Raw genomic sequence first — 12,191 nt, forward strand, 5'->3', positions numbered from 1 at the left:
ATATTGATGTTGATGCGTTTTCAGCATCGATTACATCGACTAATCCTGGCAGCCTTAAATGAGAGAGGCTTTGGTGGAGGATATTTTGGAGGAAAGGATATGATTGCAGTCATACTGTAGGACTGAGTCTTATGAGACATAGTCTGGCACACTGGCGTTTCAATAGATTTGACACTGAACTGTGGTTTTTTTATTGGTGTAAATTTAGCTTGTTTACATCTGCGTTGTTGCCATGACTACTAATGTTACCATGGTGGCAAGTGGTTATATACCTCCATGACTTGGTGGTTATATACCATCTAAGCATCCACATTGGGTGCTTAGGAGAGCTTTTGGATTCTGATGAAGTCAATTTCATTCTGTCTGGTGGGGAGGAGGACAGAGCATAGTGTTTTATCTCTGGATGGACCTCTTTGTTCCTTCCAGACCCATGTGTGAGCACGATACCTTGTTTGTTAAGCTAAATACCCTATAAAAGTACACTCTGACTTCTAGAATGTGTTGAAGACCACAGACCCTGTTGACTGTAGCACTGTTGACTGTTATAGTAAAAGACTGTTACTTTTATCTCGCCTGCTGCCTCCAGTACTTGCTTGTGTTGCTCCCCAGTTTTGTCCCCATGCATGGCGAAGAGCTGTGACCCCCAGCCGCCACCTCTGTGCAGTCACACAGTCTCAACTCAAGACCCACTGTTGGCCCCGTCTCATGGGTGCCCATTTATTTTCTTTTCAAGAAACTGTCTGCTCGCTCACCATGCACCGTTGCTTCAGCTTTGTAATCAGCTCATTTCAAAGGAACAAAATCTTTCTTCACAAAATAGGAAGAGCAATGGTGTAGCTGTTGGCAGTGCTCACTGGTCTTCTGTGATGTAGAATGACTCTGGCCAGGCACAAGGGAGTCGGAGGAGAGCCCGGTTTGTTTTCACTGGCAGCCCAGAGAAGCGCTACCTCAGAGTTGGTGGGCTGTCAGGGCCTATACATCTAGCCTCCTGGCAGGCTGGCTGGGGGGTAGGATTGGCAGAGGGGGCTGTGGGACTAGGAAGGGGGGGGTCCACAGGGGGAACAGGGGCCTTTGATGCCGAGGAGTCAGCCAAAGTGCAGGCCTGTCTCAGATGGGCTATCTGCTGAACCTGGCTTGGAGGACTGCAGGAGACTTGGTCACTCAAGGTTATGCAGTTTCCACTAGTGGAAACAGGAAGACATGCTGTGAGATTCACCTGGGCATTGCAGAGCTGCTCGCACATGTACTCTTAAGCCGGTCTGATGCTGTGCCCTTTTGGCTTCTAGGGAGACAGCGGGCTGCTTTACTGACAGATCTAAATTCATCTGCATATTATTAGCAGTCCTTTATTGCTAAATTAGACTGTTCCAGCAGCAGGATACTTACTGGTGAACATCAGAATGGCCCTCAGTGTATAAAAATATCCTTATTATAGATACCTCTTTACTGCTCGTTCCATTAACAGGCTCCCCGTTATTTTCACTCTTGTTCATGGACTTGATATCATGCTGCCCCAGTGTGTTTGACAAAGACCAGTGACACTCCACTGCTATTTACGTGACTGGAAACATTGTAAGAGTTTTATAAATCCTTCATAAATGGTTTCCACACTCCGCCAGTGTGGTCTCTGGGCCCTCTCTACATGTATTGGGTTTCCATTGGTGACTGGATTTGTTATTTTATTTTCCAAAAATATCAATTTCCTTTTGTTTTAACATTGAATGTCTATTGCTAATGAATGGGGGAAAAAATCATAATTTATTCTTTGTTTCTTTCCCGGAAGCTTAGTCTTAGTCGTTTGTCTTAATTAATTAGACATCTGTTTAATTTGAGGCATTATAAGTAATTCTTAGGTCTCCCCTTGGATGGGATCCTTACTTGCATGTCCATGAAATTGCTGTTAAAGCCCTCTCCCGTTACTGTATAACAGGGGTGTGGAACCTGATCCAAGGAGCTTAAAGTGTGATTAGAGAAATAACCCCCCCCACACCATACATGATTAGGTAGAGAAATTAGCTGACGGGTGTATGGTTTGACCTGGATGGCAGCACACGGTACATGGCTGTCTAGGTATAACTAGAAGCTACTTGGTTCTCTGTTTCTGTGGTGGCACCACCATCCTGGAGAGCCAGTCCATCAGTGAATCACTCTGAACCTCCTGCAGGTTTGATCTAGTTTGTACATGAAACAGGAAGAGGCAGTAGAGTAATCTGACTGCCCCTGTGTCTTGCAGGTTTGCAGTTCTCGCCAGCACGACGTCCCACCATGAGACCATGCACAGTAAACTGAAAAGCAGCCTCATACTCAAGGTAGTGACGCCCAGGCCAGGTCAGTCCAGCCAGCGCATCGTAGCCTCTGCCACCATCCAGTCATTGGGTCCATCTTTCACATCTTTCAGGAACATGTGGACCGGGCAATGGCGTTGAACCGTGAAGATGCTCAGTGCTTCTACTTACTGGGGAAGTGGTGCTATGAGGTAAGCCAGGGGTCTTCAGTCCTTTGCAGAGAGCTGCAAAAGCCTTGGTGCTGCTCGGGGGGCGGGGGGGGTTTGTAGGCAATGCCTGTTCTTTGGGTGCTTTGGGGGGGGAGGAGGTTTGTAGGCAATGCCTGTTCTTTGGGTGCTTTGAATGTCTTTGTGGTAAATATTGGCATAACCCACAATTAATGACACTCAGCTAACTGTTGCTAAAACACAGTTGGGTCTTGGCCCCTAACCCTCCCACACCATGCATGTCTTTTCCATTCAAGTCTGATAGCGGGAGAATTGATGAGGTCTGTTTTTCATGCATGAATTCTGGCACTGACTAAAAATGATTTTGTTGGCAGTGCTAGTCAAAATTTTTCCAAGTTAACTAACGACCCTTTCAGGAAAACTAAATCAGGAATAACAGTTTGCCTTCTCAGTGTCCAGTTTGGATAGGATCTGTAGGACTGGCATTTAGTTATGAGTTACATCTTTCCTTTTGGTCTAACAAGGGAGCAGTCAGGAGCCAGTGGTTACCAGTAAACACAGGTCAGCAAAGATCTTAGTCCAGTCTGGGGGACCCAGAGCTAAGAGAAGGACAAACCGACCCACCCCTCTAAACCCACAGCAGCTGGCAGTGTTTCTTATTTCTCTTGCTGAAGTGTCTGTATTCACAGCAGATCCATCGCATCTTGAAGTCGATTACACCCCATTTTCGCTCATTAAACGGGTTTCCCGCAAATTTGAGTTCAAAGCCCAAGGGATTATATGCAACAAACATTTCTTCAAAACGGAGCAGTTTTCTGAGGCCTCATGCCCTAAACCTCAAAGACTAACCATGACTGAGTACACCATGTCCGCGGAACCTCTAATCGCCCTTCATTCTTTCCAACTGGCACCCATGCCTTGGCCTGAGCCTGGTTCTGCTGGCTCTCTGCTTCAGAGCAGCTTGCCCAGTGTATTTCATCACATGAGCTCCGCTTGTGTACTCCTGGAAGCGGAGGCCATGGGGCAAAGTCACATGGCCAAACTCTTAGATCTGCGCTTAATCCACAGTCGGGAGTAAGATTCTCCTCAGCTGGTTGGTGGACCGCAGAGCCATGACCTTTGACCTGCTTCTACTCAGTTTCATTTGTATTAATCCACCTGCGTAAACACAACCTCGACTGTGTGCTTGTTTATAGTTATGGTAATATTTCTAGATTTGAACATCCTACGACCATGTCCCAAATTAAACACAATCTGTATTGTTCTATGAAAGCACAGATATCTTTTTTTTATTTAAATAATTGAGTACATTTCTGTTGTGTCTCTTAGTGTGTTTGGACCAGTCAAGACCCACCTCTCCTGACTGGCAGATTAGTATTCATACTAATTTGGGCTGTTTCGGTACATCATTTTTGGTCCGGTATGCACAATGAAATATGTTTGAATACATGAATACATTTATTGACGTAGGAGGTACCTAAATTTACAACTAGATGTTCAATACAGAAAACATGCTAATTGTGGCTGCGTTGGTTGCAGCTAATGCTGGTAATAGTCAGTCATAATGGGTGGTTTGGGAACATTTCAGTTGCCCAATAAATTATACCAACATTGGTGACAGAGAGCAATTGATAAGACCAAGACTGTCTGTCTGCTTTGTTATACCGGACTCTTAATATGTTGCTAGAAACACGTCCAACGTGCTAACTCATTTGAGATGACATCATCTGAGCAAGGCAGAAAGAGTCTCTGCAAGTTAGTCTCCCCGTGTTATTTAAGGTGCCAGGAAAATCAGACCAGGCTTAAATAATACAGCTATAGTACAGTAAAAGTACAGCTGTAGTGTTTATTGCTGCATATATGTAACCATACTCTGTAGCAGAGAACAGAATTTAGTTCATTATGATTATTACAGTTTTTACATTTATTATGCATATTTATTTTTAAGGTGTGCAGATAAGGTTTTGTTTTATAGACACATTGACAGATCCGTTGCCTTTGGTTTACAACTGTTCCTAATTGTGGTTATGTTTTTGCACTTTTAATAATAACTTCAAAACAAATTCTGTTTTCCCTGCTACGTCAAAATTACACCAAACTGTAAACTCAAAAACAAGATTTGTATTGTGAACCATTGATTTTATGTACCGTTACACCCTTAATACAAATCATCTTTTTAAAAAAGATCTCAGATAGAGGATTCAAACTGTCATTGTCATGCACCATTTAGGATAAAATAACATTAACTTCCCTGCAAAGGGAAATTTGTGCATCAAGTAATAAGCAGAATTTGACAACACACAGAACAAAAAAGTACAATATGAAGGGACATAAATATATATGTATAAACAATGTACTAAATACAAACAAATAGCAGCCGAAGTACAAGACCTGAGATTGTACTATTATTATCAGGGATGGACATAACTGGTACTCAAGTACGCATTCACCTTTAAAAATTATACATGCGACAATCGATTGTTTGTAAAGGCGTAAATGAGTACTAATTTTATGTGCGTTTGCACTGATATGAAAACAAAATATAATGCATTTTAACCTGTATAACGCAAATGAAGTAGAGTTAGCATATAAAGATGCTTTATATTTTGTTTTCATATCAGAGCAAATGTACATAAAATAAGTACGCATTTACACTGTTACCACAATCGATTGTCTCATGTATCGTTTTTAAAGGTGAATGCGTACTTGCGTACCAGTTATGTTCATCCCTGATTATTATTTTATATGAAAACCACCGTGATTTGAAAGAGGCATCAGATTTTGCTCACCAGACATGTGACTCATTGACTTTCTGTCGCTGAGCTGATATGACAGTCTGTCCACTGGAGACTGCATCTTTCTCCAGTGCACTGGGGTGCTTTATGCGTCGTGCTTTGTGAAGACAACCACAACTGCAATTTGAGGGCTTGGCCCTTATGCTCTGTGTAATTATAGTCAAGGAAGGGCAGCGTGCAGCTCTGTCACTTAAGTCTTCGCTGAGTGTTTGTGCATGTGCCTGGTGGATCCTTAGGAGGGCTTGTCAGTCTGTCAGTGTAAGAGGAATGATGGGAGATGGCTGCTGAAGTGGAGCACTCCATCTTTTTGAGGCTCATCTTGGAAGACTCTTCTGTGCACCTGACATCATCTGTCACCTGTTGCTAGATCTCCACCCTGGGTTGGCTTGAGAAGAAGGCTGCCGCCGCTCTGTATGAGACCCCACCCACCGCTACCATGCAGGATGCCCTGGAGAACTTCCTGAAGGTACAGCAGTCCCTGCCCTACTGTCAGCTCACCAATTTAAATCCTTCTGGGCCTTTTTCTAGAAGCCAGTAGTATGATACTGGGTCAGCCTTAGAGGTGTCTGGCCTCCGCAACATGGTTGGCAGCCGCAGACTAGCTGTCGCCGTGGTGATCTTGACCCGTGTCTTGCTTGTTTGGTTGTTTTGCTGATTTGTACACCACCAGCCCACTTGAATGACTTAATGATGTCACTCCGAAGACTAGAGAAGGCGGCAAATTAAAATGTGCCTGTACTCTTCTTTAAGTATCTTAATGACCCATGCTACCTTCTTCCGGGGGTTGTTTACATGGGTGTGGTATTGGTGTACCAAGCTCCTGCAGATTTCTGTGCTGTGACTGAATGAGGTGCTGTGCAAGATTTCAACCAGGGCCTAAAATACATCAGATACTTTAACGTTTGCTTTCTAACAACTTGTTCTGTTTTCCTCCCTGCCCAGGCCGAAGAGTTGTGCCCAAGCTCCTCCAAAACACTGAGGCTTTATATTGCCAAGGTAACGGAAAACTCCCCCTTTGTGTGAGTGAACGGCACGTGTATGGATGGGATAAACGGTTAGGGCGGCTGGCGGGTTTGGCACCTCGGGCTAGAGCAGGCTGCAGACGTGTGCCAGCTTTCCTTACCTGTGGGCAGAATTGGCTCAGTAGGCAGCCAACATGGCTCTCCTGCCTCTTTCCCAGCTGCCTCCAAGCTTCTTAAAACAACCTCTGGGTGGCATAATCTCTGAATTGCTCTGCTGAAAGTACCAGGCTAGGAGCAGCCTGCCCGTGGTGCCTGACCTCTTTCTGTTCTTACACAGGGTGGTCTTAGGTTAGTTTGATACTCCCTCTCTCCCAAAACGAAGGCTTAGGCCACATTTTTATAGCCACTCTCTGTTTGTTTGGGCAGCCATCTTTTTATGTTTTTACCCCAATCCCCTTTTGGGAATGTGCTCCACAGCTACCTGCTGCCATTCGTTTTGGGGAAAAAAAGAAATAGGGGAATAATGCAAACGAGTAAGAAGAAGTGAGCACAGCTGATACCTTCGTCTACTGGCTTAGTGGCTGGGTTCCGAGCTGCTGCTTCTTAGGTCCATCACTGCTGTCATCACCAACGTCAAGCAGGTTTCACGGCCTCCAAGGTGCTGGCTGACTACCATCACTGTTCTCTCAGTATCCACAGTGGCTCAGAGGGAAAGGTTACCCTGCTTGATTTAACCCCATAGTGGTGCTCAGAGGGAAAGGTTACCCTGCTTGATTTAACCCCATAGTGGTGCCATGATATACTGATGGAATGAGAGCTTTGCTTACACACTGCTGCCAGTGGGGTCCAGATAGAGGTATTAGTGAGTCAGGTCTAGCTTGTTCAGGAAGTCAAATGGATATGGGTGGTGCTGTTAGACATTTTGTGGGTAAGGTAGGCTTCTGTGTAAACCCTGGGGTGGTTTTGGAGCCAGTGGCCTGCTGTGATTTTCTCTGAGGCACTCACAGCTGGATTATGGGTAGGCCAAAGAGCGTAGGTCATTTGTAACAGACACAGCTCACAGATACATATAAATGAGGAGCTTGATGGGGTGCCTTCATTACTGTTGTTCTCCCGATCTCTCCGTCCTTTATCGAGTGTCCTTGTCGTGTTCATCCCACCAGTGTCACAAGGATCTCGGGAACATTTCTGAAGCTGAGAAGTGGTTCCAGCTTGCGTCACAGATGAAGGGTGTCCCCGGTGTGGTAAGTGTGCACATCCCCATTTGCCCTGCATGTCAGTTGTCTGTCCTCTCTTCTTGTGCGTGCGTGTGACGCTTCCGCTGGCACCGGCATTTTCCATAAGCCATCCTCCTTGCTGACTGTCATGGCTGTGTGACTCTAGCGAGCAGCTTGGTTCCCCATCACCGTGCATTTTCAGCTCGACATTGTTACCCTTCCACCCCGTCGTGTCGACGCCCCACTGTTTCTCTCACCCACACCCGCTTCACCATCACAAAGGTGTATGGTCACACCATGCATGATAAATCCTGCAATGATTCCTGCCTGTGTCTTGCCGGTCCTTTAGGACAAAGATGGCGCCAGTCTGGAAGAAGCAGTAGCGGAACTGCAGAACTGAGGGTTTTGTGTTCCAGGGGAAACAAATGGTGACGTGCGAGCATGTGAGGAGCCACCGGCTCGGCCGTTGACCTCAACGCTGGATGTGTCTTTTTTGGGGGGAGGGGGTGTGTGTGATTAACATACTGACATCTTCATAGTGGCCTGTGACAAGCTGACACCCCTGTGCTTACCGTCCCCTATTCCTTTCACAAAAGTGATCATTTGTTTGCTTTGCGAAGGAAATTGCCATGTGAGGAAGTAACCACTGCTTCTCCCTGGAGGTCCCAGCAAGGAGGGAAAGCGGGCCTTGAGCTGCCTTCAACAGAGATGAAGGCTTACTATGCCTGATTAAATAGGTCATCGTTTTAGGGTGCAGCTCAGGTCACTGCGCTACAGACACAGGCGTGTCAAACACAATGTAAACCACACAATTTAATAGTAAAACCGCAGTTCTGCTCCTTCTGCATACACCACGCAGTGACTGTCTGTGCTGAAGGCTTTCCCTGATGTGTGTGTGTAATTTTAAACAAACGCTGTGTCGTCGAGCCCTAATTAAATTGGTAGGGGCAGCGTGGTAATTGTAATGTCAACTGGAACAACGTTTGGAGTCTTGAGCAACCCCTCTGGGAGTGATATAATACTAGAGAGCCTTCGCAGAGAAAGGGAAAAATATTTTAGGGCTAACCAAAACACCCAGAGGAGCGTCACAGGGCCATTCTGGAACACATTATGTCCAACGGTCGAACGCCAACTCGGCCTTCCTGCTATTTTGATTTATGCACAATCGAGTCTTTTGTCTGGGGGTTGTCTAAGAGAGCTGCGATTGACTTGCTTAGAGACGTGGAGGACCAATTAAAGGAAGGATAGGCCTCGCTGCACTCACAGCCAGGAGCTGACATTCTCCACACCGGTGCCAAAAATGACAACCAGTTAAGTTCAAGAAAAAACTCCCGCCTGCCTTGTTTGGGGTTCGTGTCATTAGGCCCTGTAGTTACTCTTTGTTATAGCTGTGTCTGTCTTTGCTCTGAGTACAGAAATTATCTTTCCCTTTTTTAATTTTTCCTACACTAATTGGCTTCCTGTTTCTATAACTGTTCTCGTAAAACATTGGCGTTATCCTTGTCGACAGAGTGTGTCCGCTTTGTAATCAGAGTAATGTCTTCTGAAATCACCTCATTCTTTTTGTCCTTAGAAATATGTTAACCAAAGCTATGCACCACTGTAAAATGTAATTTTCCCATTTGCCTTTGTGTTGCATGGGAAATCACCTCAAACATGCCCGCAGGAATCTGTATCTGGTATAGGGAATGTAATTTTTAGTCTTGCGAATTCTGAATAACCACTACAGTAGTGTGTTTTGGTGTGTGGGCACGTGTTGTGCTGGCGAGGGCTGAAAATCGAGCCGTGCACTTTCTGTGAACCATGAAGTCATTCTGCTGATTCTTTTTATTTTTAATTAATTTTTCTATGATTGTGTAGAGGTGGTTGGGAAGGAGAATAATGTGGATGAAGAGGGAACACCTCTCTATTCAGCTCCTGCCTCTCATACACTGTGCTGTGGAGACAGGAAGTGAAGTGAGTGCTGGGGATTGTGGGTGCTGATGTTGGATTTCCATCTGCATGCTGATCTCCAGGCAGGTATGTGTTTGAGGATTTAAGGTCTCAGCTGATGTGTTGGTTTTGGTTTAAGGTGTGCTAGGTTAAACACTAGTTAAAAACTAGTGCCAGTGTTGATGGATTTGGCTAAAGAGACTCACTGCCGTCAAATCTGAGTCACCATGGGAAAGTACTATATCCAAATTAAACATTTTGCCACAGAAGGTCGGTAGGTTTGCTGGTTAATGCCAAGCAAAGGTTTCCCACCTCAGAACTTCGATGGTGTCAGAGGTCAGCTTCTATAGCTTTCGCAGATTTCGGCACTTCAGTCCTACTGTGGCCTGTAGTTAGTATTTCTCCTGAACATCTGACGCGACTGTATGACTGGGACTGACTGGGACTGACTGGGACTGACTGGGACTGACTGGGAAGGAGAAGAGCACCTAAAACAGCAGGTTTTTATGACTGCATTTTAACAAATTCGTTTATGCAGGGATTATCACCATCTGTGCTGTGGTTGAATTTGTGTTTGTGTGTGTGTGTGTGTGTGTATGTTTTTAAAACATGCAGTGGTTCCAGATTTGTTGAAATTCCATATTTTTTGTACAGTTAAGGGAAATTGTCAGGGTGTCCCTGTTGTTGTACAGTTTTGCTGTTTGACAGTGTGTACATGATAGGTTCCTAAGCTGCTGCACCATTAAATCAGGGGTCAGTTTTGCACATGGAGATGCTTGAGATGTCATGATCATTAGGAATGAAGGATAACATGTGTTAGAATGCCCTGAAAAATTAAATGATATGATGGGGTCTGATTCTGCATCATTAACAAGTACAGTGAACTTTGTTGGCATTCCAAAGCTGTCAAACCTTTTTTTTTAACTTACATTATTTCATATTGTCATATTTTGTATTTGAGGGGAGTTTGTAAATTAAAACATTCTGTGGTTATTACCATTAAATTAATGTTCTGTCGAACTGACATGCAGTAATCTATTATTTGATGCATATTGAATGTTTGTTTTCTCGTTGTCTCAAACTCTTATATGGATGTGTTCAGCAATCTCTAGAACATTTTACTTGATCATAAATATAAAGAAATCTAAATTCCCATGGAAATATAATGAGATAATAAATACACAAAATGTTTCTGTGTTGGTTTGTTCTTAATATTCAATATTCAGCATATGGGGGAGGCAGCGGGAATGGGTAAGCTAATGGGAAACGGGTGGGGGGGGGGGGGGTCTGAAAGCGCCATTCACCTTCCCTTCCAATATGCTGTGGGCTGGGGGGGCAGCAGGGACGGCCTGATGTCAGGGTAGCTGTCCAGTTAAGTCCCTCGCACTCCTCCTGGACCAAACAGGAATCCCCAGGGCCTGAGTCTCCTTGTCTTTCTATGTTCAGACAGTTTCATTATTTCATTAAGCATCTTATCCTGAACAGGAGTCATGGCTGGGTTCTCTCTGGCACCCCACTCCAGGGTGCCCTTCAGTATTCCCAGTATTAGAAATGAATCCTTTATGGACATTGCTGTGCACTTAGGGTCTTTTTCCATTGAACCAGGCACTGTACTTTTGGTACTTTCCCTTTTCCATTGACTTCCAGTCAAGTACCAGTACCAAAAATCCAGTAACCAAAGTACCAAACCAGCTGGGGTACTTTTTGGCACTTCTGAGCTTTGAGGTGTGCATTGTCGATTGGTTAGGCAATGAGCACAAAGAAAACAACAATAAATGGCAATGAGCACTCAGAAAACAATAATAAATGAAGTGTAAAAAAAAAAGTATGTAGTAATAATGTATGCGTGGACAAATGAAGACGCCCAAGCTTTAATTGTGATCTGCTGGAAGAACCAGAAGAAGATTTGGATGGCATGACAAGATACAAAAAAGTATCTGCTGTAATATACTAGAGCTGCACAATATTGGAAAAAATCAGATAATGCAATGTGATTGTGTTGCAATAAATATTGGTATATTTATAAAGCAACAAAAAAAAGTTGAAAAAATTTTCTCAAACCTGTCTAGGAGTGATTTAAACAGTAAAGATAAAAATGATTGGCTTGGAGAACGCATGCAGCGCTCATGCAATTGCAGCAGCAGTAAATCTTAAACAGATATACTAGATAATCTTGAAAAGGAACAGTCATTAAAATTGCAATGCTTGCTAAGTTTTGTTTCCTATGATAGAGTAAAAATGTTATAGTGAAACTTAAACCTTCCATACCATAATGTCTGGACAGTATGAAGGTATGAAAGTCTGATCTAAACCCAGCTGACTATCTTGGTCTTTGCGGTGTGAGAATTGCATGTGTATAACATGCGATGTTGGCATTAATATCGCGCATCACCCTGTCCAATAATATACTATCGCCATTTTTTGAAATTAGCACTAAATATCTCGCCTCACATTGTGATGTCATTCTATGGCAGTACCAGTTTTTTATGCCAGTGGAAAACCAACACCTTGAAGTACCATACTTTTGGTGTTTTTTTTTTTTTGAAGTACCAAAAGTACAGTACTTGGTGCAGTGGAAAAGCGCTCTTAGTTTTAGGGGAACTAGTTGTGTAATTACATCAGTCACTGTAACCTATAGAGGCTGACAAATGCAGCAAGTCAGTGGAAGTCAGAGAAGAGGCTGTTTCCCAGAAGTTTCCATACTGCAGGGCTGGAGATGCTGCTGTAAGGTCAGCCTTGTCCCGTCCCTCTCATCCCTTCACATATTTGTCACATTGCTGTTATATGTATCACACCCTTTCAGGCGAAGGATCTGACCCGGCTGTTTATTCAC

The 12,191-nt window shown here is 44.1% G+C and overlaps 1 protein-coding gene across 2 annotated transcripts in view; it reads left to right on the top strand.

Moving 5' to 3' along the window:
• rmdn3 (regulator of microtubule dynamics 3) overlaps positions 1-12,191 on the top strand; it is a 51,996-nt gene that overhangs the window by 17,178 nt on the left and 22,627 nt on the right. The window contains exons 7-12 of one of the 2 annotated variants that reach the window (XM_023802262.2): positions 2,234-2,309; positions 2,399-2,476; positions 5,615-5,713; positions 6,190-6,243; positions 7,373-7,453; positions 7,776-10,549. In XM_023802262.2, the coding sequence (XP_023658030.2) occupies positions 2,234-2,309; positions 2,399-2,476; positions 5,615-5,713; positions 6,190-6,243; positions 7,373-7,453; positions 7,776-7,826 (439 nt within the window). In that variant the 3' untranslated portion in view covers positions 7,827-10,549. Of the gene's footprint in view, positions 1-2,233; positions 2,310-2,398; positions 2,477-5,614; positions 5,714-6,189; positions 6,244-7,372; positions 7,454-7,775; positions 10,550-12,191 lie in introns of those variants that run through there. The other variant, XM_023802264.2, reaches the window with a different exon arrangement.

This window comes from Paramormyrops kingsleyae, chromosome 14, assembly GCF_048594095.1.
Source record: "Paramormyrops kingsleyae isolate MSU_618 chromosome 14, PKINGS_0.4, whole genome shotgun sequence".
NCBI classification, from domain to species: Eukaryota; Metazoa; Chordata; class Actinopteri; order Osteoglossiformes; family Mormyridae; genus Paramormyrops; species Paramormyrops kingsleyae.